Source organism: Salmo trutta, chromosome 4 (genome assembly GCF_901001165.1).
Source record: "Salmo trutta chromosome 4, fSalTru1.1, whole genome shotgun sequence".
Taxonomy (NCBI): Eukaryota; Metazoa; Chordata; class Actinopteri; order Salmoniformes; family Salmonidae; genus Salmo; species Salmo trutta.
In genome coordinates this window covers 66244602-66267622 of record NC_042960.1, presented here as the reverse complement: position 1 = coordinate 66267622, position 23021 = coordinate 66244602, and the positions used below count along the sequence as shown (strand labels likewise).

The 23021-nt window shown below is 44.3% G+C and overlaps 1 protein-coding gene across 3 annotated transcripts in view; it reads left to right on the top strand.

The window, feature by feature from the left end:
* ano5a (anoctamin 5a) overlaps nucleotides 1-22489 on the top strand; it is an 80665-nt gene extending 58176 nt beyond the window's left edge. For 2 of the 3 annotated variants that reach the window (XM_029751859.1, XM_029751861.1), the window contains 9 exons: nucleotides 1585-1813; nucleotides 2218-2393; nucleotides 2665-2762; nucleotides 3039-3169; nucleotides 7171-7376; nucleotides 9926-10128; nucleotides 17129-17234; nucleotides 19564-19683; nucleotides 20203-22489. In XM_029751859.1, coding sequence (XP_029607719.1) covers nucleotides 1585-1813; nucleotides 2218-2393; nucleotides 2665-2762; nucleotides 3039-3169; nucleotides 7171-7376; nucleotides 9926-10128; nucleotides 17129-17234; nucleotides 19564-19683; nucleotides 20203-20310 — 1377 coding nt within the window. In that variant the 3' untranslated portion in view covers nucleotides 20311-22489. Of the gene's footprint in view, nucleotides 1-562; nucleotides 638-1584; nucleotides 1814-2217; nucleotides 2394-2664; nucleotides 2763-3038; nucleotides 3170-7170; nucleotides 7377-9925; nucleotides 10129-17128; nucleotides 17235-19563; nucleotides 19684-20202 lie in introns of all 3 variants that reach the window. The other variant, XM_029751860.1, reaches the window with a different exon arrangement.
* The last annotated feature ends 532 nt before the right edge of the window (nucleotides 22490-23021 follow it).

Here is a 23021-nt window from a genome sequence, read left to right as displayed (position 1 = left end):
GGAAGAGGAATGCCGGTTTGTTATGATGTGGAGAGATGGTTTGGCAGGAGTTGTTTGGCGGGCCTGGCTTGTGTTGCTTACTCACATCTGGATGGAAGATGTCTGAAGCTGACTGCAGCGTTTTACCTGGTGAACCATGGAAACCTTGCTGTTCCAAAGCTAAAACAGAGTTGTGGTTGTGTTTCATAGCTTGGTGGTCCAGATCTGGTTCTGCTGTAGAGACATATGCCATGATCCACGGTCACGACAATGACCAGAACCATAGATGTTGATTATCTCTGGGACCTGGCTAATTAAAGCATTGGTTTAACCAGGAAAGGGCTACAGTGGGTCAGTGAACTGGTCTGGGGACAGGTCCGAAGTAGGACACAGGGTTGGGGGTCCATTCCATTTAAATTAATTAACCCCATATGAGGAAAAACTGGAATCTGAATTTCAGTTTACTGAATGAAATGGAATTGAACCCAACTCTGGTATGACATGTCTTCGCCAGTAGCCGAATGGTAACCATGGTGACTGACTGTGCATGTTGTCCCTGCTTTGCTTGGTTACGGTGTTGTAGGAGATGGAACCATACTTTCCTGTAAAATCCCAGTGTGCTCGTACATTCCTCTCTGGAGCCACCGTCATATTCTGGGTGAGCATTTATTCATGATACTCTACTCTGTATCTCCCTCCTTCCTCATCTCCTCCTCCCTTGTTCTCAGCTCCCTTCTTCCTCATCTTCCTACTCCCTTGTTCTCAGCTCCCTTCTTCCTCATCTTCCTACTCCCTTGTTCTAATCTCCCTCCTACCTCCCTCATCTTAGTCCTCCCTTGTTCTCAGCTCCGTCCTTCCTCATCTTATTCCTTCCCTCATCTCCCTTGTCCTATCTCCCTTGTTCTCATCTCCCTCCTCCGTTGTTCTCAAGCTCCCTCCTTCCTCATCTTCCTCCTCCCTCATCTTCCTCCTTCCTCATCTCTCCCTTGTTCTCCACTCCCTTCTCTCTCTCCTCTTCTAGTTTCTCCTCCCACTCGTCCTCCTTTTCTTGTTATTTCCATCCTGTCTCCTCCTCTTCCTCTCCTCTTTCTCCTCTTCCTCCCTCTCCTCCTCTCCCTCCTCCTGTCTCCTCTACACTCTTCTCTTTCTCCTCTTCCTCTCCTCACCTTCCTCTTCATCAGTATCTTCTTCATATGATCATCATCACTCCTTATCTTCACCAAAAAATCTTCCATATTTCTCAGAACATTAAAGAAAATGTTTGGAAATAGTATTGAGAGATACTTTTACAATATTTATGGATCAGAAACTGTGTGCTGAATGTGCATGATTTTTTTTATAAGCATGTGCATCATACTTTAGTGTCTTTTTTAGATGGTGTTGTTTTTACTCTTTACTATTTAATTCTGTGTTGATGTGGTGGTGATTTGTCTGTGTGTGAAACCTTTTCTATTCTACATGTAAAATGTCTGGTTTTGGTCTCATTTCCTTTTCAAATTCAGTCAATTTGGTTTCATTTCAATTTCACACAACTTCCTGAATTGTATCTGTCCCTTATGTACACCCTCACGCCCCTCTCTTCACCAATCCCCTTCTCTGCCTCAGATCTCCCTGATCATAGCATGTATCATCGGGGTGATCGCGTACCGTCTGGCGGTGTACGCAGCGTTTGCTAGCATCATGAAGGACAGCCCCACCAATAACATCCAAATGGTGGGCTCCCTCATCACCCCTCAGCTCGCCACCTCTGTCACCGCTTCCTGTATCAACTTCGTCATCATCATGATCCTCAATGTGATGTATGAGAGAGTAGCCATCTGGATCACTGACATGGGTAAGATAGAGAGTAGCCGCCTGGATCACTGGTAAGATGTAGGCATGGCTAACAGAGAGCAGAGAGAATTTTTTTTGTTTTAAGTCAGCTTACAAACAGATAAATACTTATTTCTGGTTGCTAAAAAGACAATACCAAAATTGTGTTTGCATCCTGACCATGAAAATATGAACGACGTCGTTAAAAAGACAATCGCAGCACTGCTTTAGTGAGTCGAATGTTGATTTACGATAGACGGATCAATTCCTTATTGTAGCCTCTCCTCGGTGTGAATGTTGATTTACGATATTCGGATCAATTCCTTATTGTAGCCTCTCCTCGGTGTGAATGTTGATTTACGATATTCGGATCAATTCCTTATTGTAGCCTCTCCTCGGTGTGTGAATGTTGATTTTGTTCCTCAGAGATCCCCAAGACTCACCTGGAGTACGAGAACAAGCTGACGGTGAAGATGTTCCTGTTCCAGTTCGTCAACTACTATTCTTCCTGTTTCTACGTGGCCTTCTTCAAGGGGAAGTTCGTCGGCCGTCCCGGAGACTACATCTACATGTTCGGCTGGAGCAAGCTGAGGAACGAGGAGGTAGAGTCTACTAACGAGATTATAACCAACTGGTCTCTGTTACGACCAGTTTAAGACGTCCAATTCATAACATGGTCAAAACGTTGTATTTTGGTTGTTATCGAGTCAGATATCCCGGTTACAACCAGATAGACATATTTTTCTGATCGCTAAAACAACGTTAGCAAAATGTCCTTATTACAACCAGTACAACTTGACCATGCAACCAGTATTGCCCGCTGTGAGGAAGATTGAAAACCTTGACTTGACCACACGTCTGTCCCTTCCTCAGTGTGACCCTGGTGGCTGTCTCATTGAGCTGACCACTCAGCTGGTCATAGTGATGGCGGGTAAACAGGTGTGGGGTAACATCCAGGAAGCTCTGGTCCCGTAAGAATTCATTTTGACATTGTCGCCATACCTAAGGTCTGTAAAACATGTCGTCTTGGGGCCAATACCTAACTTAAGAAGTGTTTTAACTCTGACTTAACGTTGGACTTTAGTTTAAATCATGTATTGATGTTAATAATGAAAGATTTGCGTTAAAACTTGAGTCTCGCATGCAGATGTCGATTTAGGATTCTGCCCTTTTTTAGTTTTCTATACATTCTAGTCCCTCACAAATGTGAAGAGCAGTACCTCTGACTACTGTGTTGATACTTCCAGGTGGCTACTGAACTGGTGGGGGAGCCGTAAAGCCCGTAGCCACCCTGAGAGCTTGTACAGCCGCTGGGAGCAGGACCACGACCTGCAGAACTTTAGCCATCTGGGTCTTTTCTATGAGTACCTGGAGATGGGTGAGTACTGCAGACAGGGACACACAGACCAATACACATACAGAGCATTCGGAAGGTATTCAGACCCCTTGAATTTTTCCACATTTTGTTACTTTACAGCCTTATTCTAAAATTGATAAATAAATAAAAATGATTCTCCAAAATCTACTCACATTACCCCATAATGACAAAGTGAAAAACAGTTTTTTTTTTATATAAATGTTTGCACATTTATAAAACATAAAAAACAGAAATATCTTATTTACATAAGTATTCAGACCCTTTGCTATGAGACTCGAAATTGAGCTCAGGTGCCTCCTGTTTCCATTGATCATCCTTGAGATGATTCTACTGCTTAATTGGAGTCCACCTGTGATAAATTCAATTGATTGGACATGATTTGGAAAGGCACACATGTCTATATAAGGTCCCACAGTTGACAGTGCATGTCAGAGCAAAAACCAAGGCATAAGGTCGAAGGAATCGTCTGTAGACCTCAGAGCCAGAATTGTGTCGAGGCACAGATCTGGGGAAGGGTACCAAAAATTCTGCGGCATTGAAGGTCCCCAAGAACACAGTGGCCTCCATCATAAATGGAAGACGTTTGGAACCACCAAGACTCTTCCTAGAGCTGGCCGCCCGGCCAAACTGAGCAACTGGGGGAGAAGGGCCTTGGTCAGGGAGGTGACAAAGAACCCAATGGTCACTCTGACAGAGCTCCAGAGTTCCTCTGTGGAGATGGGAGAACCTTCCAGAAGGACAACCATCTCTGCAGCACTCCACCAATCAGACCTTTATGGTAGTGGCCAGATGGAAGCCACTCCTCAGTAAAAAGCACATGACAGCCCGCTTGGAGTTTGCCAAAAGGCACCTAAAGGACTCAGACCATGAGAAACAAGATTATCTGGTCTGATGAAACCAAGCTTGAACTCTTTGGCCTGAATGCCAAATCAAATGTTATACCTTATAGTCAAATGCTTACTGACAAGCCCTTAACCAACAATGCAGTTTTAAGAAAATACCAACAAAAAAAGTAAGAAATAAGAATAACAAATAATTAAAGAGCAGCAGTAAATAACAATAGTGGGGCTATATACAAGGGGTACCGGTACAGAGTCAATGTGTGGGGGCACCGGTGTTGAGGTAATTATGTACATGCAGGTAGGGTTATTAACGTGGCTATGCATAGATAATAACAGAGAGGAACAGCTTCATATAAGAGGCGGAGCAATGCAAATAGTCTGGGTAGCCATTTGATTAGGTGTTCAGGAGTCTTATGGCTTTGAGGTAGAAGCTGTTTAGAAGCCTCTTGGACCTAGACTTGGTGCTCTGGTACCGCTTGCTGTGCGGTAGCAGAGAGAACAGTCTATGACTTGGGTGGCTGGAGTCTTTGACTATTTTTAGGGCCTTCTTCTGACACCGCCTGCTATAGAGGTCCTGGATGGCAGGAAGCTTGGCCCCGGTGATGTACTGGGCCGTATGCACTACCCTCTGTAGTGCCTTTGCTGTCGGAGGCCGAGCAGTTGCCATACCAGGCAGTGATGCAACCCGTCAGGATGCTCTCGATGGTGCAGCTGTAAAACCTTTTGAGGATCTGAGGACCCATGCCACATCTTTTCAGTCTCCTGAGGGGGAATCGGTTTTGTCGTGCCCTCTTCACGACTGTCTTGGTGTGCTTGGACCATGTTAGTTTGTTGGTGATGTGGACGCCAAGGAACTTGAAGCTCTCAACCTGCTCCACTACAGCCCGTCGATGAGAATGGGGGGTTGCTCGGTTCTCCTTTTCCTGTAGTCCACAATCATCTCCTTTGTCTTGATTACGTTGAGGGAGAGGTTGTTGTCCTGGCAGCATACGGCCAGGTCTCTGACCTCCCTATAGGCTGTCTCATCATTGTCGGTGATCAGGCCTACCACTGTTGTGTCATCAGCAAACTTAATGATGGTGTTGGAGTCGTGCCTTGCCGTGCAGTCATGAGTGAACAGGGAGTACAGGAGTTGTGCTGAGCACGCACCCTTGAGGGGCCCCCGTGTTGAGGATCAGCGTGGCGGATGGGTTGTAACTTACCCTTACTACCTGGGGGCGGCCCGACAGGAAGTCCAGGATCCAGTTGCAGAGGGAGGCGTTTAGTCCCAGGGTCCTTAGCTTAGTGATGAGGTTTGAGGGCACTATGGTGTTGACCGCTGAGCTGTAGTCAATGAATAGCATTCTCACATACATTACCGTTCAAAAGTTTGGGGTCACTTATAAATGTCCTTGTTTTTGAAAGAAAAGCAACTTTTTTGTCTATTAAAATAACATCATATTGAACAAGAATAGACTGACGAGTTTCAAAAGTAAGTTCTTTGTTTCTGGCCATTTTGAGCCTGTAATCGAACCCACAAATACTGATGCTCCAGATACTCAACTAGTCTAAAGAAGGCCAGTTTAATTGCTTCTTTAATCAGGACAACAGTTTTCAGCTGTACTAACATAATTACAAAAGGGTTTCTAATGATCAATTAGCCTTTTAAAATGATAAACTTGGATTAGCTAACACAACGTGCCATTGGAACACAGGAGTGATGGTTGCTGATAATGGGCCTCTGTACACCTATGTAGATATTCCATAAAAAATCAGCCATTACCAGCTACAATAGTCATTTACAACATTAACAATGTCTACACTGTATTTCTGATCAATTTGATGTTATTTTAATGGACCAAAAAGCTGCTTTTCTTTCAAAAACAAGGAAACTTGTAAGTGACATCAAACTTTTGAACGGTGGTGTTGGTGTTCCTTTTGTCCAGGTGAGAAAGGACAGTGTGGAGTGCAATAGAGATTGCATCATCTGTGGATCTGTTGGTGCGGTATGCAAATTCGAGTGGGTCTAGGGTTTCTGTGATAATGGTGTTTATGTGAGCCATTACCAGCCTTTCAAAGCACTTCATGGCTACAGACGTGAGTGCTACGGGTCGGTAGTCATTTAGGCAGGTTACCTTAGTGTTCTTGGGCGCAGGGACTATGGTGGTCTGCTTGAAACATGTTGGTGTTACAGACTCAGTCATGGAGAGCATTTTCCTGTTTGCTTATGGCGGCATACAGCTCATTGAGTGAGGTTTTAGTCATAAGAGACGGTAGCAGCAACATGATGTACAAAACGAGTTACGAGTTGTGAAAAACAAACAAAATAGCACAGTTGGTTAAGAGCCGATAGGACGGCAGCCCTCCCCTCCGGCCCCATCTCCAGTCCAAGCGTCACGTCTTGAGGAAAGCTGGCATCATCCCTACTGTGAAGCATGGTGGTGGCAGCATCATACTGTGGGGATGTTTTTCAGCTGCAGGGACTGGGAGACTAGTCAGGATCGAAGGAAAGATGAATGGAGTAAAGTACAGAGAGATCCTTGATGAAAACTTGCTCAGGACCTCAGACTTGGGTGAAGGTTAACCTTCCAACAGGACACCGACCTTAAAGCACACAGCCAAGACAATGAGGGGGAAAAAACAATTGAATCCATTTTAGAATAAGGCTGTAACATAACAAAATGTGGGAAAAGTCAAGGGGTCTGAAAACTTTCCAAATGCATTGTAGGCGCTTTCTCAATTAGTCTTTCCTTGATTCCTCGTATCTTCTCTCTTCACCTCCTTATTAAAATGTTTTGGAGGAGGAGATCCGAGGGAGGGACGTTGTATCTTCTCCCTTTGCGTTTTGAAAAGTGTAGGGGGTGCAATAAATCGAGGAAAGATGAATTGAGAAACAGCCACACCCTCTAAAGGAATGTAGAAACATGAATTGAGAAACAGCCATACCATCTAAAGAAATGTAGAAACATGAATTGAGAAACAGCCATACCATCTAAAGAAATGTTGAAACATGAATTGAGAAACAGCCATACCATCTAAAGAAATGTAGAAACATGAATTGAGAAACAGCCATACCCTCTAAAAGAAATGTAATACTCATTGCAAGATATCCTGCTCTCCTTCAGAGGACACCGTGTCCCTGTATCTCACCGTCATAGTCTCCTCCCCTCTCCTACACAGTGATCCAGTTTGGTTTCATCACTCTGTTCGTGGCCTCCTTCCCTCTGGCCCCCCTGCTGGCGCTGTTGAACAACATTATAGAAGTTAGAGTGGATGCCTGGAAGTTCACCACCCAGTTCCGCCGGCCCGTGGCGGCCAAAGCCCACAGCATCGGAGCCTGGCAGGAAATACTGAACGGAGTTGCCGTCTTCTCAGTCGTCACCAACGTGAGTATGGCTGTCCTAAAGTACAGTAGAGTACAGTAGAGTGTGGAGTAAAATAGAGTGTAGAGTAGAGTACAGTAGAGTACAGTAGAGTAGAGTACAGTAGAGTAGGTAGAGTACAGTAGCATAGGTAGAGTAGAGAGTAGAGTACAGTAGGTAGAGTACAGTACAGTAGAGTGTGGAGTAAAATAGAGTGTAGAGTGGAGTAGAGTAGGTAGAGTACAGTACAGGAGAGTAGAGAGTACAGTATAGAGTACAGTAGAGTAGGTAGAGTACAGTACAGGAGAGTAGAGTACAGTACAGTAGAGTAGGTAGAGTACAGTAGAGAGTACAGTAGGTAGAGTAGAGTAGAGAGTAGGGTACAGTAGAGTAGTGTAGGTAGAGTACAGTAGAGTACAGTAGAGTACAGTAGAGTACGGTAGAGTAGGTAGAGTACAGTAAAGTAGAGAGTACAGTAGAGAGTACAGTAGAGTACAGTAGAGTACAGTAGAGTACAGTACAGTAGAGTACAGTAGAGTACGGTAGAGTAAAGTAGAGAGTACAGTAGAGAGTACAGTAGAGTACAGTAGAGTACAGTAGAGTACAGTACAGTAGAGTACAGTAGAGTACAGTAGAGTACGGTAGAGTAAAGTAGAGAGTACAGTAGAGAGTACAGTAGAGTACAGTAGAGTACAGTAGAGAGTACAGTAGAGTAGGTAGAGTACAGTACAGTAGGTAGAGTACAGTAGCATAGGTAGAGTAGAGAGCAGAGTACAGTAGGTAGAGTACAGTACAGTAGGTAGAGTACAGTAGCATAGGTAGAGTAGAGAGTAGAGTACAGTAGGTAGAGTACAGTACAGTAGGTAGAGTACAGTAGCATAGGTAGAGTAGAGAGTAGAGTACAGTAGGTAGAGTACAGTAGAGTAGAGAGTAGAGTAGAGTAGAGAGTAGAGTACAGTAGAATAGTGTAGAGTACAGTAGAGTAGAGAGTACAGTAGAGAGTACAGTAGTGTAGAGTACAGTAGTGTAGAGTAGTGTAGAGTACAGTAGAGTAGAGAGTACAGTAGAGTAGAGTACAGTAGTGTAGAGTAGTGTAGAGTACAGTAGAGTAGAGAGTACAGTAGTGTAGAGTACAGTAGTGTAGAGTAGTGTAGAGTAGAGTAGAGTACAGTAGTGTAGAGTACAGTAGAGTAGAGTAGAGTACAGTAGAGTAGAGAGTGCATTAGAGTAGAGTAGAGTACAGTAGAATAGTGTAGAGTACAGTAGAGTACATTATAGAGAGTAGAGTAGAATGTAGAGTAGAGAGTACAGTAGAGTAGAGTAGTGTAGAGTACAGTAGAGTAGAGAGTACAGTACAGTAGAGTAGAGAGTACAGTAGAGTAGAGAGTACAGTACAGTAGAGTAGAGAGTACAGTAGTGTAGAGTAGTGTAGAGTACAGTAGAGTAGAGAGTACAGTACAGTAGAGTAGAGAGTACAGTAGAGTAGAGAGTACAGTACAGTAGAGTAGAGAGTACAGTAGAGTAGAGAGTAGAGTACAGTAGAGTAGAGTACAGTAGAATAGTGTAGTGTAGAGTAGAGTACAGTAGAGTAGAGTACAGTAGAGTAGAGTAGAGTACAGTGGAGTGTAGAGTAGATTAAAACAGGCCCTGAACATAGGGGCCTGTCAAGAGAACCTCAAACGAAGTGTTCGTCCTCTCGGTGGTTACTAACGTTAGTATAGCAGTCCTGCTTCTGTAGACTAGAGTAAAATCAAGTAGAAGCCGTGTGCTTGTAGTCTTGTTTGATTTTTGTGTTTTTTAGGCAAGTCAGTTAAGAACAAATTCTTATTTTCAATGACAGCCTAGGAACAGTGGGTTAACTGCCTTGTTCAGGGGCAGAACGACAGATTTTTACCTTGTCAGCTCGGGGATTTCATCTTGCAACCTTCCGGTTACTAGTCCAACGATTGCAACCTTCCGGTTACTAGTCTAACCACTAGCCTACCTAACCACTAGGCTACCTAACCACTAGCCTACCTAACCAGTAGGCTACCTAACCACTAGGCTACCTGACCACTAGCCTACCTGACCACTAGGCTACCTGACCACTAGCCTACCTAACCACTAGCCTACCTAACCACTAGGCTACCTGACCACTAGCCTACCTAACCACTAGCCTACCTAACCACTAGGCTACCTGACCACTAGCCTACCTAACCACTAGCCTACCTAACCACTAGGCTACCTGACCACTAGCCTACCTAACCACTAGGCTACCTGCCGCTCAAACCACTAGCCTACCTAACCACTAGCCTACCTAACCACTAGCCTACCTAACCACTAGCCTACCTAACCACTAGGCTACCTGACCACTAGCCTACCTAACCACTAGGCTACCTGCCACTCGAACCACTAGCCTACCTAACCACTAGCCTACCTAACCACTAGCCTACCTAACCACTAGGCTACCTGCCGCCCCATCGACCTATGGGACTCTCCTTATATTCAGTGCTTATAATCCATCTATAAAGTTATATATATATATTTTTTGTAAAGTTATTTTAATATCTAAACCCGTTTTTTCTACCCCTCAGGCTTTCATCGTAGCCTTCACATCAGACATGATTCCCCGGCTGGTGTACATGTATGCCTACAGCCCTGGCAACGATCTCTCTATGAAGGGCTACATCAACAATAGCCTGTCAGTGTTCAACATCTCTGGGTTCTCTGATGACAACCGGCCTGATGACGGAGAGAGCCCTGAATGGTTCAACAGCTCTGTCATCACCACCTGCAGGTAGGTGTAGGTGTGTGTGTGTGTGCATGTGTGTGTGTGGTAGTAGTAGCAGCAGTAGTAGTAGTAGTAGTAGTAGTAGTAGTAGTAGTAGTAGTAGTAGCAGCAGTAGTAGTAGTAGTAGTAGTAGTAGTAGTAGTAGTAGCAGCAGTAGTAGTAGTAGTAGTAGTAGTAGTAGTAGTAGTAGCAGCAGCAGCAGTAGTAGTAGTAGTAGTAGTAATGGTAGTAGTAGTAGTAGTAATGGTAGTAGTAGTAGTAGTAATGGTAGTAGTAGTAGTAGTAGTAGTTGTAGTGGTGGTAGTAGTAGCAGTAGTAGTAGTAGTTGTAGCAGTAGTAGTAATGGTGGTAGTAGTAGTAGTAGCAGTAGTAGTAGTAGTAGTAGTAGTAGTAGTAGCAGCAGCAGTAGTAGTAGTAGCAGTGGTAGTAATAGTAGTAGTAGTAGTAATGGTAGTAGTAGTAATGGTAGTAGTAGTAGTAGTAGTTGTAGTAGTAGTAGTAGTAGTAGTTGTAGCAGCAGCAGTAGTAGTAGTAGCAGTGGTAGTAATGGTAGTAGTAGTAGTAGTAATGGTAGTAGTAGTAGTTGTAGTAGTAGTAGAAGTAGTAGTAGTAGTAGTAGTAGTAGCAGCAGTAGTAGTAGTAGTAGTAGTAGTAGTAGCAGCAGCAGTAGTAGTAGTAGTAGTAGTAGTAGTAGTAGTAGTAGTAGTAGTAGTAGTAGTAGTAGTAGTAGTAGCAGCAGCAGCAGTAGTAGTAGTAATAGTAGTAGTAATAGTAGTAGTAATAGTAGTAGTAATAGTAGTAGTAGTGGTGCTAATAGTAGTAGTAGTAGTGGTGGTAGTAATAGTAGTAGTGGTGGTGGCGGTAATAGTAGTAGTAGTGGTGGTGGTAATAGTGGTGGTGGTGGTAATAGTAGTGGTGGTAGTGGTGGTGGTGGTGGTGGTAATAGTAGTGGTGGTGGTGGTGGTGGTGGTGGTAATATCAAATCAAATCAAATTTATTTATATAGCCCTTCGTATATCAGCTGAAATCTCAAAGTGCTGTACAGAAACCCAGCCTAAAACCCCAAACAGCAAGCAATGCATGTGAAAGAAGCACGGTGGCTATGAAAAACTCCCTAGGAAAAACTCCCTAGAAAGGCCAAAAACCTAGGAAGAAACCTAGAGAGGAACCAGGCTATGAGGGGTGGCCAGTCCTCTTCTGGCTGTGCCGGGTGGATATTATAACAGAACATGGTCAAGATGTTAAAATGTTCATAAATGACCAGCATGGTCAAATAATAATAATCATTGTAGTTGTCGAGGGTGCAACAAGCACGTCCGGTGAACAGGTCAGGGTTCCGTAGCCGCAGGCAGAACAGTTGAAACTGGAGCAGCAGCATGGCCAGGTGGACTGGGGACAGCAAGGAGTCATCATGCCAGGTAGTCCCGAGGCATGGTCCTAGGGCTCAGGTCCTCCGAGAGAAAGAAAGAAAGAGAGAAAGAGAGAATTAGAGAGAGCATATTTAAATTCACACAGGACACCGGATAAGACAAGAGAATACTCCAGATGTAACAGACTGACCCTAGCCCCCCGGCACATAAACTACTGCAGCATAAATACTGGAGGCTGAGACAGGAGGGATCAGAAGACACTGTGGCCCCATCCGATGATACCCCCGGACAGGGCCAAACAGGCAGGATATAACCCCACCCACTTTGCCAAAGCACAGCCCCCACACCACTAGAGGGATGTCTACAACCACCAACTTACCGTCCGAAGACAAGGCCGAGTATAGCCCACAAAAATCTCCGCCATGGCACAACCCAAGGGGGGGGGGGCGCCAACCCAGACAGGAAGACCACGTCAGTGACTCAACCCACTCGAGTGACGCACCCCTCCCATGGACGGCATGGAAGAACACCAGTAAGTCAGTGACTCAGCCCCTGTAATAGGGTTAGAGGCAGAGAATCCCAGTGGAAAGAGGGGAACCGGCAAGGCAGATACAGCAAGGGCGGTCCGTTGCTCCAGCCTTTCCGTTCACCTTCACACTCCTGGGCCAGACTATACTTAATCATAGGACCTACTGAAGAGATAAGTCTTCAGTAAAGGCTTAAAGGTTGAGACTGAGTCTGCGACTCTCACATGGGTAGGCAGACCATTCCATAAAAATGGAGCTCTATAGGAGAAAGCCCTACCTCCAGCCGTTTGCTTAGAAATTCTAGGGACAATTAGGAGGCCTGCGTCTTGTGACCGTAGCGTACGTGTATGTATGTACGGCAGGACCAAATCGGAAAGATAGGTAGGAGCAAGCCCATGTAATGCTTTGTAGGTTAGCAGTAAAACCTTGAAATCAGCCCTTGCCTTAACAGGAAGCCAGTGTAGGGAGGCTAGCACTGGAGTAATATGATCACATTTTTTGGTTCTAGTCAGGATTCTAGCAGCCGTATTTAGCACTAACTGAAGTTTGTTTAGTGCTTTATCCGGGTAGCCGGAAAGTAGAGCATTGCAGTAGTCCAGCCTAGAAGTAACAAAAGCATGGATTAATTTTTCTGCGTCATTTTTGGACAGAAAGTTTCTGATTTTTGCAATGTTACGTAGATGGAAAAAAGCTGTCCTTGAAACAGTCTTGATATGTTCTTCAAAAGAGAGATCAGGGTCCAGAGTAACACCGAGGTCCTTCACAATTTTATTTGACACGACTGTACAACCATCCAGATTAATTGTCAGATTGAACAGAAGATCTCTTTGTTTCTTGGGACCTAGAACAAGCATCTCTGTTTTGTCCGAGTTTAAAAGTAGAAAGTTTGCAGCCATCCACTTCCTTATGTCTGAAACACAGGCTTCTAGCGAGGGCAATTTTGGAGCTTCACCATGTTTCATTGAAATGTACAGCTGTGTGTCGTCCGCATAGCAGTGAAATTTAACATTATGTTTTCGAATGACATCCCCAAGAGGTAAAATATATAGTGAAAACAATAGTGGTCCTAAAACGGAACCTTGAGGAACACCGAAATGTACAATTGATTTGTCAGAGGACAAACCATTCACAGAGACAAACTGATATATTTCCGACAGATAAGATCTAAACCAGGCCAGAACTTGTCCATGTAGACCAATTTGGGTTTCCAATCTCTCCAAAATAATGTGGTGATCGATGGTATCAAAAGCGGCACTAAGATCTAGGAGCACGAGGACAGATGCAGAGCCTCGGTCTGACGTCATTAAAAGGTCATTTACCACCTTCACAAGTGCAGTCTCAGTGCTATGATGGGGCCTAAAACCAGACTGAAGCGTTTCGTATACATTGTTTGTCTTCAGGAAGGCAGTGAGTTGCTGTGCAACAGCTTTTTCTAAAATTTTTGAGAGGAATGGAAGATTCGATATAGGCCGATAGTTTTTTATAATTTCTGGGTCAAGATTCGGCTTTTTCAAGAGAGGCTTTATTACTGCCACTTTTAGTGAGCTTGGTACACATCCGGTGGATAGAGAGCCGTTTATTATGTTCAACATAGGAGGGCCAAGCACAGGAAGCAGCTCTTTCAGTAGTTTAGTTGTAATAGTAGTAGTGGTGGTAATAGTAGTAGTAGTAGTGGTGGTGGTAATAGTAGTAGTAGTAGTAGTGGTGGTAGTGGTGGTGGTGGTGGTAATAGTAGTGGTGGTGGTAGTGGTAATAGTGGTAGTGGTGGTGGTGGTGGAGGTGGTAGTAGTGGTGGTGGTGCTGGTAATAGTGGTGGTGGTGGTGGTAATAGTGGTAATAGTGGTGGTGGTGGTGGTGGTAATAGTAGTAGTGGTGGTGGCAGTGGTAATAGTAGTAGTGGTAGTGGTAGTAGTAGTGGTGGTGGTAATAGTGGTAGTGGTGGTGGTAATAGTGGTAGTGGTGGTGGTGGTGGTAATAGTGGTGGTGGTGGTGGTGGTGGTAATAGTAGTAGTAGTGGTGGTGGTAATAGTAGTAGTAGTGGTGGTGGTAATAGTAGTAGTAGTGGTGGTGGTGGTAATAGTGGTGGTAATAGTAGTTGTAGTAATAGTGGTAGTAGTAGTAGTAGTAGTAGTAGTGGTGGTGGTGGTAATAGTAGTAGTGGTGGTGGTAGTGGTAATAGTGGTAGTGGTGGTGGTAGTAGTAGTGGTGGTGGTGGTGGTAATAGTGGTAGTGGTGGTGGTAATAGTAGTAGTGGTGGTGGGGGTGGTAATAGTGGTAGTGGTGGTGGTAATAGTAGTAGTGGTGGTGGTGGGGGTGGTAATAGTAGTAGTGGTAGTGGTGGTGGTGGTGGTGGTGGTGGTAATAGTAGTAGTGGTGGTGGTGGTAATAGTAGTGGTAGTGGTGGTAATAGTAGTTGTAGTAATAGTGGTAGTAGTAGTAGTAGTAGTAGTGGTGGTGGTGGTAATAGTAGTAGTAGTGGTGGTGGTGGTGGTGGTGGTGGTGGTGGTAATAGTAGTGGTAGTGGTGGTAATAGTAGTTGTAGTAATAGTGGTAGTAGTAGTAGTAGTAGTAGTGGTGGTGGTGGTAATAGTAGTAGTGGTGGTGGTAGTGGTAATAGTGGTAGTGGTGGTGGTAGTAGTAGTGGTGGTGGTGGTGGTAATAGTGGTAGTGGTGGTGGTAATAGTAGTAGTGGTGGTGGGGGTGGTAATAGTAGTAGTGGTGGTGGTGGTGGTAATAGTAGTGGTGGTGGTAGTAGTGGTGGTGGTGGTAATAGTAGTGGTGGTGGTGGTGGTGGTGGTGGTGGTAATAGTAGTAGTAGTGGTGGTGGTGGTGGTAATAGTAGTAGTAGTAGCGGTGGTGGTGGTGGTAATAGTGGTAGTGGTGGTGGTAATAGTAGTAGTAGTGGTGGTGGTGGTAATAGTGGTAGTGGTGGTGGTAATAGTAGTAGTAGTGGTGGTGGTGGTAATAGTGGTAGTGGTGGTGGTGGTGGTGGTGGTAGTAGTAGTAGTAGTGGTGGTGGTGGTGGTGGTGGTAATAGTAGTGGTGGTGGTAATAGTGGTGGTGGTGGTGGTAATAGTAGTGGTGGTGGTGGTAATAGTAGTGGTGATGGTGGTGGTGGTGGTAATAGTTGTGGTGGTGGTAATAGTGGTGGTGGTGGTGGTGATAGTAGTGGTGATGGTGGTGGTGGTGGTAATAGTTGTGGTGGTGGTAATAGTGGTGGTGGTGGTGGTGGTGGTGGTGGTAATAGTAGTAGTGGTGGTCCTGTGTGGCTCAGTTGGTAGAGCATGGTGTTTGCTCTACCAGTTGGTAGAGCATGGTGTTTGCAACGCCAGGGTTGTGGGTTCGATTCCCATGGGGGACCAGTATGGAAAAAAATGTATGAAATGTATGCATTCACTACTGTAAGTCGCTCTGGATAAGAGCGTCTGCTAAATGACTAAAATGTAAATGTAAAAAATGTGGTGGTGGTGGTGGTAATAGTAGTAGTGGTAGTAGTGGTAATAGTAGTAGTAGTGGTGGTGGTGGTGGTGGTAATAGTAGTAGTGGTGGTGGTGGTGGTGGTGGTGGTGGTAATGGTAGTAGTAGTAGTAGAGGTGGTGGTGGTAATAGTAGTAGTAGTAGTAGTGGTGGTGGTGGTGGTAATAGTAGTAGTAGAGGTGGTGGTGGTAATGGTAGTAGTAGTAGAGGTGGTGGTGGTAATAGTAGTAGTAGAGGTGGTGGTGGTAATAGTAGTAGTGGTGGTGGTAATAGTAGTAGTAGTAGTGGTGGTGGTAATAGTAGTAGTGGTGGTGGTGGTGGTAATAGTAGTAGTAGTGGTGGTGGTAATAGTAGTAGAGGTGGTGGTGGTAATAGTAGTAGTAGTGGTGGTAATAGTAGTAGTGGTGGTGGTGGTGGTAATAGTAGTAGTGGTGGTGGTGGTAGTAGTAGTAGTAGTGGTGGTGGTAATAGTAGTAGAGGTGGTGGTGGTAATAGTAGTAGTGGTGGTGGTGGTGGTAATAGTAGTAGTGGTGGTGGTAATAGTAGTAGTGGTGGTGGTGGTGGTAATAGTAGTAGTGGTGGTGGTGGTGGTAATAGTAGTAGTAGTGGTGGTGGTGGTAATAGTAGTAGTAGTAGTAGTAGTAGTGGTGGTGGTAATAGTAGTAGTGGTAGTGGTGGTGGTGGTGGTAATAGTAGTAGTGGTAGTGGTGGTGGTGGTGGTAATAGTAGTAGTAGTGGTGGTGGTGGTAATAGTAGTAGTAGTAGTGGTGGTGGTGGTAATAGTAGTAGTGGTAGTGGTGGTGGTGGTGGTAATAGTAGTAGTAGTGGTGGTGGTGGTAATAGTAGTAGTGGTGGTGGTGGTGGTAATAGTAGTAGTAGTGGTGGTGGTGGTAATAGTAATAGTAGTAGTAGTGGTGGTGGTAATAGTAATAGTAGTAGTAGTGGTGGTGGTAATAGTAGTAGTGGTGGTGGTGGTGGTAATAGTAGTAGTGGTGGTGGTAATAGTAGTAGTAGTGGTAGTGGTGGTGGTGGTGGTAATAGTAGTAGTAGTGGTGGTGGTGGTAATAGTAGTAGTAGTGGTGGTGGTGGTAATAGTAGTAGTGGTAGTGGTGGTGGTAATAGTAGTAGTGGTGGTGGTGGTGGTAATAGTAGTAGTAGTGGTGGTGGTAATAGTAATAGTAGTAGTAGTGGTGGTGGTGGTAATAGTAGTAGTAGTAGTGGTGGTAACAGTAGTAGTGGTGGTGGTGGTGGTAATAGTAGTAGTAGTAGTGGTGGTGGTGGTAATAGTAGTAGTGGTAGTGGTGGTGGTGGTGGTAATAGTAGTAGTGGTGGTGGTGGTGGTAATAGTAGTAGTAGTGGTGGTGGTAATAGTAGTAGTAGTAGTGGTGGTGGTAATAGTAGTAGTGGTGGTGGTAATAGTAGTAGTAGTGGTGGTGGTAATAGTAGTAATAGTAGTGGTGGTGGTGGTGGTGGTGGTAGTAATAGTAGTAATAGTAGTGGATTGGGGGAGCGGGGAGACTATCTTTAATGTGTATGTATTTTCTGTGTAGGTACCGTGGCGACCGCTAACCACCAGCCCATGAGAAGCGGTATGTGTGTGTTTATAACAACTCCTGTCTCCCTGTCCTCTAGGTACCGTGACTACCGCTACCCTCCAGGCCATGAGAAGCAGTACACTCACACCATGCAGTTCTGGCACATTCTGGCTGCCAAGCTGGCCTTCATCATTATCATGGAGGTAGGACAGACCCCTCTAGCTACCCTACTGGTACCAGCCATAGAAACAGAACCTATAAAACTGGCTTGGAACCTCTAACCCGGGCAATTTGACTGTTAAACTCATGAGTACCGTACTTGAATGGGGAGGCCCAATCTATAATAGATTATATATATATATTATTTTATTTCGTGATTTACGATCTTGTCTCATCGCTGCAACTCCCCAACTAGCTCGGAAGAGACATGACCCGGAGTGCTTAACCCGGAAGCCAGCCGCACCAATGTGTCGGAGGAAACACCGTTCAACTGACGATTGAAGTCAACCTACAGGCGCCCGGCCCGCCACAAGGCGGCGCTAGAGCGCGATGAGCCAAGTAAAGTCCCCCCCGGCCCAACCCTCTCCTAATCCGGATGACGCTGGGCCAATTGTGTGCTCTCCCTCCCTATGGGACTTCCGGTCACGGCCGGTTGTGACACAGGATCGAATCCCAGGCTGTAGTGAAGCCCCAACACTGCGATGCAGTGGCTTAGACCACTGCGTCACTCACGAGAACCACCGGTCATTTCAACCAGCTCTGCTCATACTTTTCACTTAGTAGTCAGTCACTAAATAGGAATGCTTAGATTCCTTCTGTGGTCTGCCGTATCTGTCCCCAATCATGACCAGCTGTCTGCAGTATCTGTCCCCAATCATGACCAGCTGTCTACAGTATCTGTCCCCAATCATGACCAGCTGTCTACAGTATCTGTCCCCAATCATGACCAGCTGTCTGCAGTATTTGCCCCCAATCATGACCAGCTGTCTACAGTATTTGTCCCCAATCATGACCAGCTGTCTGCAGTATCTGTCCCCAATCATGACCAGCTGTCTACAGTATTTGTCCCCAATCATGATCAGCTGTCTACAGTATCTGTCCCCAATCATGACCAGCTGTCTACAGTATCTGTCCCCAATCATGACCAGCTGTCTACAGTATCTGTCCCCAATCATGACCAGCTGTCTGCAGTATCTGTCCCCAATCATGACCAGCTGTCTGCAGTATTTGTCCCCAATCTTGACCAGCTGTCTACAGTATTTGTCCCCAATCATGACCAGCTGTCTACAGTATTTGTCCCCAATCATGACCAGCTGTCTGCAGTATCTGTCCCCAATCATGACCAGCTGTCTACAGTATCTGTCCCCAATCATGACCAGCTGTCTACAGTATCTGTCCCCAATCATGACCAGCTGTCTACAGTATCTGTCCCCAATCATGACCAGCTGTCTACAGTATCTGTCCCCAATCATGACCAGCTGTCTACAGTATCTGTCCCCAATCATGACCAGCTGTCTGCAGTATTTGTCCCCAATCATGACCAGCTGTCTACAGTATCTGTCCCCAATCATGACCAGCTGTCTACAGTATCTGTCCCCAATCATGACCAGCTGTCTACAGTATTTGTCCCCAATCATGACCAGCTGTCTACAGTATCTGTCCCCAATCATGACCAGCTGTCTACAGTATCTGTCCCCAATCATGACCAGCTGTCTACAGTATTTGTCCCCAATCATGACCAGCTGTCTGCAGTATCTGTCCCCAATCGTGACCAGCTGTCTACAGTATTTGTCCCCAATCATGACCAGCTGTCTACAGTATTTGTCCCCAATCGTGACCGGCTGTCTACAGTATTTGTCCCCAATCATGACCAGCTGTCTGCAGTATCTGTCCCCAATCATGACCAGCTGTCTACAATATTTGTCCCCAATCATGACCAGCTGTCTACAGTATCTGTCCCCAATCATGACCAGCTGTCTACAGTATCTGTCCCCAATCATGACCAGCTGTCTGCAGTATCTGTCCCCAATCATGACCAGCTGTCTGCAGTATCTGTCCCCAATCATGACCAGCTGTCTACAGTATCTGTCCCCAATCATGACCAGCTGTCTGCAGTATCTGTCCCCAATCATGACCAGCTGTCTACAGTATTTGTCCCCAATCATGACCAGCTCTCTACAGTATCTGTCCCCAATCATGACCAGCTGTCTACAGTATCTGTCCCCAATCATGACCAGCTGTCTACAGTATTTGTCCCCAATCATGACCAGCTCTCTACAGTATCTGTCCCCAATCATGACCAGCTGTCTACAGTATCTGTCCCCAATCATGACCAGCTGTCTACAGTATTTGTCCCCAATCCGCCCACTCGTTTGATTTACGTTTGGGTTGTTACTGTTTTTCCAGTGTGAGCAAGAGGTTACATTTGGGTTGCTACTGTATTGCCAGTGTGAGGTCAGAGGTTACGTTTGGGTTCCATCTCTTCACTTCCTAGTTATTTGATTGGTTGATTGGTCTTCTCTCGTCTCTCAGCATGTGGTGTTCATGGTGAAGTTCTTTGTGGCATGGATGATTCCTGACGTTCCCGCAGAGGTGAAGGCCAGGGTCAAACGGGAACGCTACCTCATCCAGGAGTACCTCCATAACTACGAGGTATTTATCCTCATGAAACATTCAACATGCACTTAATAACACATGTATTTATTTATTTTAATTTATTTAACCAGGTAACCGATATAATACAAACACACACCTTCAAAACACATCATTCCAAACACATCATTTAAAACACTTCATTCAAAACACATCATTCCAAACACATCATTTAAAACACTTCATTCAAAACACATCATTTAAAGCACATCATCCAAAACATATCATTTAAAACACGTCATTTAAAACACGTCATTTAAAACACATCATTCCAAACACATCATTCAAAACACGTCATTTAAAACACATCATTCAAAACACATCATTTAAAACACGTCATTTAAAACACATCATTCCAAACACATCATTTAAAACACATCATTCAAAACACGTCATTCAAAACACATCATTCAAAACACATCATTTAAAGTACATCATTCAAAACACATCATTCAAAACACATTTAAAACAGATTAATTCATCCAGTGTTTATCTGGGTCTTTGTTTCTTTAACCTCAGGTGGAGAATCTGAAGATCCAGCTAAGCCACAGGAACGATGACTGCTCCTCCAACCCCGTGGACTACCCCGACATATCCCGGCGCGAAGTGTTGTCCGAGTGTCTCTAGCACCCGTCCTCGCCCTCCGCCCACTCGTTTGATTTTGGCTCATGTTCATTAGGGCACACGACGGAAAACTTTTTAAAACGTTTTTCAACAGGAAATTTAAATTAGTGTTTTGTTATTGGACAAGTCCGAGATAGGACAATTCCCGGTTTTGTTTTGTTCCGTTTGGTGCCTAATGAACAAGACCCTGTTCAGATTGGGCTGGGGCCTGGCCTGGTCTTAAGGAGATTCTCTATAAACTATCCTGGACGGTGGGAGATCTGTATGGGCTCTGTCTGCTTGTGGAGTGTAGAGGGAAATCCTCACAGAAATAGAGCTTTGAGTACCTCAGTTGGTAGAAAGGCGCTATATAAATCACATTCATTATCATCATCATCATTAAATACAAGACGATACTACATTTAGTGTGACATGTTTAAAGCAGTGCCAGATCTGTCCATGTGTGGTCTATGGATTTCAGATCTCATCTTCAATCAACCACCATTCACTTCCATCCACACTAACATACTAAGGCCGCGTTTACACAGGCAGCTCAAATCTGATCTTTTTTAAATGTTTTACACTAATTGGTGTTTTGACCAATCACATCAGATCTTTTCACATAAGATTTTTTTCAGAGCTGATCTAATTGGTCAAAAGACCAATTAGTGAGGGAAAAAAAAGATCAGAATTGTGTTGCCTGTGTAAATGCAGCCTACTAGATGCAGACTACAGCAATAGAGTCCTTCTGACTGACAACATGGGGGAAGCAGGGAGGAAACATGGCTGCTTGCATGGCTGTACCTGTAATACTCTTCGTTTTAAATCACAGGTGTTGGGGCAGTAAAGCATTACAAAATAATGCGTTGGAGTACTCAGAATACTTTTTTTTGTGGTAACGAGTAAACTAACGCGTTAGTTTTTAAATGTAAGTAGTCAGTTACTTAGTTACTTTTTCAAATAAGTAATTTTACAATATTATTTCTCCTTTTCTTTGTTAGCTGTTAGTTAGCTAGCGAGATGGCAAAGACAACAGCCTTTATTGTGGAAGTATTTGCATTAGTTTGAACTGGTAGAAGAAAATGACAGATGTTACCCCTCGAATATTGACTGAAGGCGCTTGCAGGATTCAACACGCCTCCGGGATTTACTCATTTATTGTCTTGTAATAAAACAAACCGCGTAGCGAGGTGATCAAGTTAGGCTCAGTTGATAAGAATGGATATTTATCCTGCTTCGTCTTCACCATTAATTATACAGGAAATGGCACTACAATTCCACAATGGAATCGTATAGTTTAATAAAATCCAGTTCGTATCTGTTTGTAATAACAGATTGGTAGCCTGATGTCGTTGAATTTGAGCTGACCTTTTACTGAGCCCAGTTGGTTTTATATAGGTATTTACTTATGTATAAATAATTCAAGAAAATCATTTATTTTAAGTATTGTAGATGAAATATTGCGTCTTGTCAATATGACTTGAGTTAGGCTACGGACATTAGGCTATGCAAGCCATTGAAAGGTAGTTTTCGCCCTCTACTGGGCATAAGAAGGAATGACTCGTTCTCTTCAGAGGGTTGTTTTTGGAAACGCAAAAGTTACTTTCCGTTCTTTTAATGCAAGTAACGTTATAACGTAACTCATTTCTTTTAAAAGTAACATTCCCTGTAAATCGTTATGTCCATTTCATATTCATATCTCCTCTCCCTTATAAGTTTAAGGGAGATGATAAGTTCTGAAGGAGAGGAGATAAGTTCTGAAGAAGTGATGAGACTTTGCTGGTCATTCACGATCACAATGCTGTACAAACACTGTGTTAACGCCAGGCAACTTTAGCTAGCTCTCAGCCAATCACACCAATGCAATCACTGTGTTCATTTTGATACTATAAGCAACCAAAGACAAAATGCCTTAATAATTTTTTTTTATTCATTGTTAAATGAGTAAAGAGGCTACAGTTTGTTAAATGTTGAAGTAATATCACTTGAACGTTTCAATGTATTTACTAATCTTCTGCAACTAGCCAACTTAGCTTCTGTCCAAGGCCAAGTATCAGGCGATATGTGAAATGTATGACTTTATTCACATGGCAATCATTTCCTTATTTCAGAAGTCAGGATTTGGGCAGGAGAGGAGAGTGGGCAGGAGCAGCTGGTGTTTACTGTTGACTGTGTGTGTTCTGTTCTTTAAAGATGAGTGAAAGAGAGAGAGAGAGAGTAGTGAGGGAGAGATAGATAGATGAAAGAGAGGAGATCAATCTCTTTTTAATGTGCCTCTGTTTACCCACTCATTAGCACCAATGAAATCTTAGCTTGTCCTCACCTACTGGGGCTAGTCATGTCCCTCATACCGCCATACTTCTCTCTCTCTCTCTCTCTCTTTCCTTCCATCCAAAACACATTGCTCTCTCTCGCTCTCTCTGTCTGTCTCTCTCTCCTTCCATCCAAAACACAGCGCTCTCTCTCTCTCTCTCTCTCTCTCTCTCTCTCTCTCTCTGTCTGTCTCTCTCTCTCTCTCCTTCCATCCAAAACACATCACTCTGTCTCTCTGTGTCTCTCTCTGTCTCTCACTCTATCCATCCATCCAAAGCACAGCATTTAGCCTTTCATCATGACTGGTTAGATTTTCTGGTTCTATGTTCGTGATGAAAAAAGATAAACATTATTTTATTGTTTTTTTTTGTTGTTGCACAAAGCACTTATAAATGACACTAGCTGATTGCTGATCTGTTTCT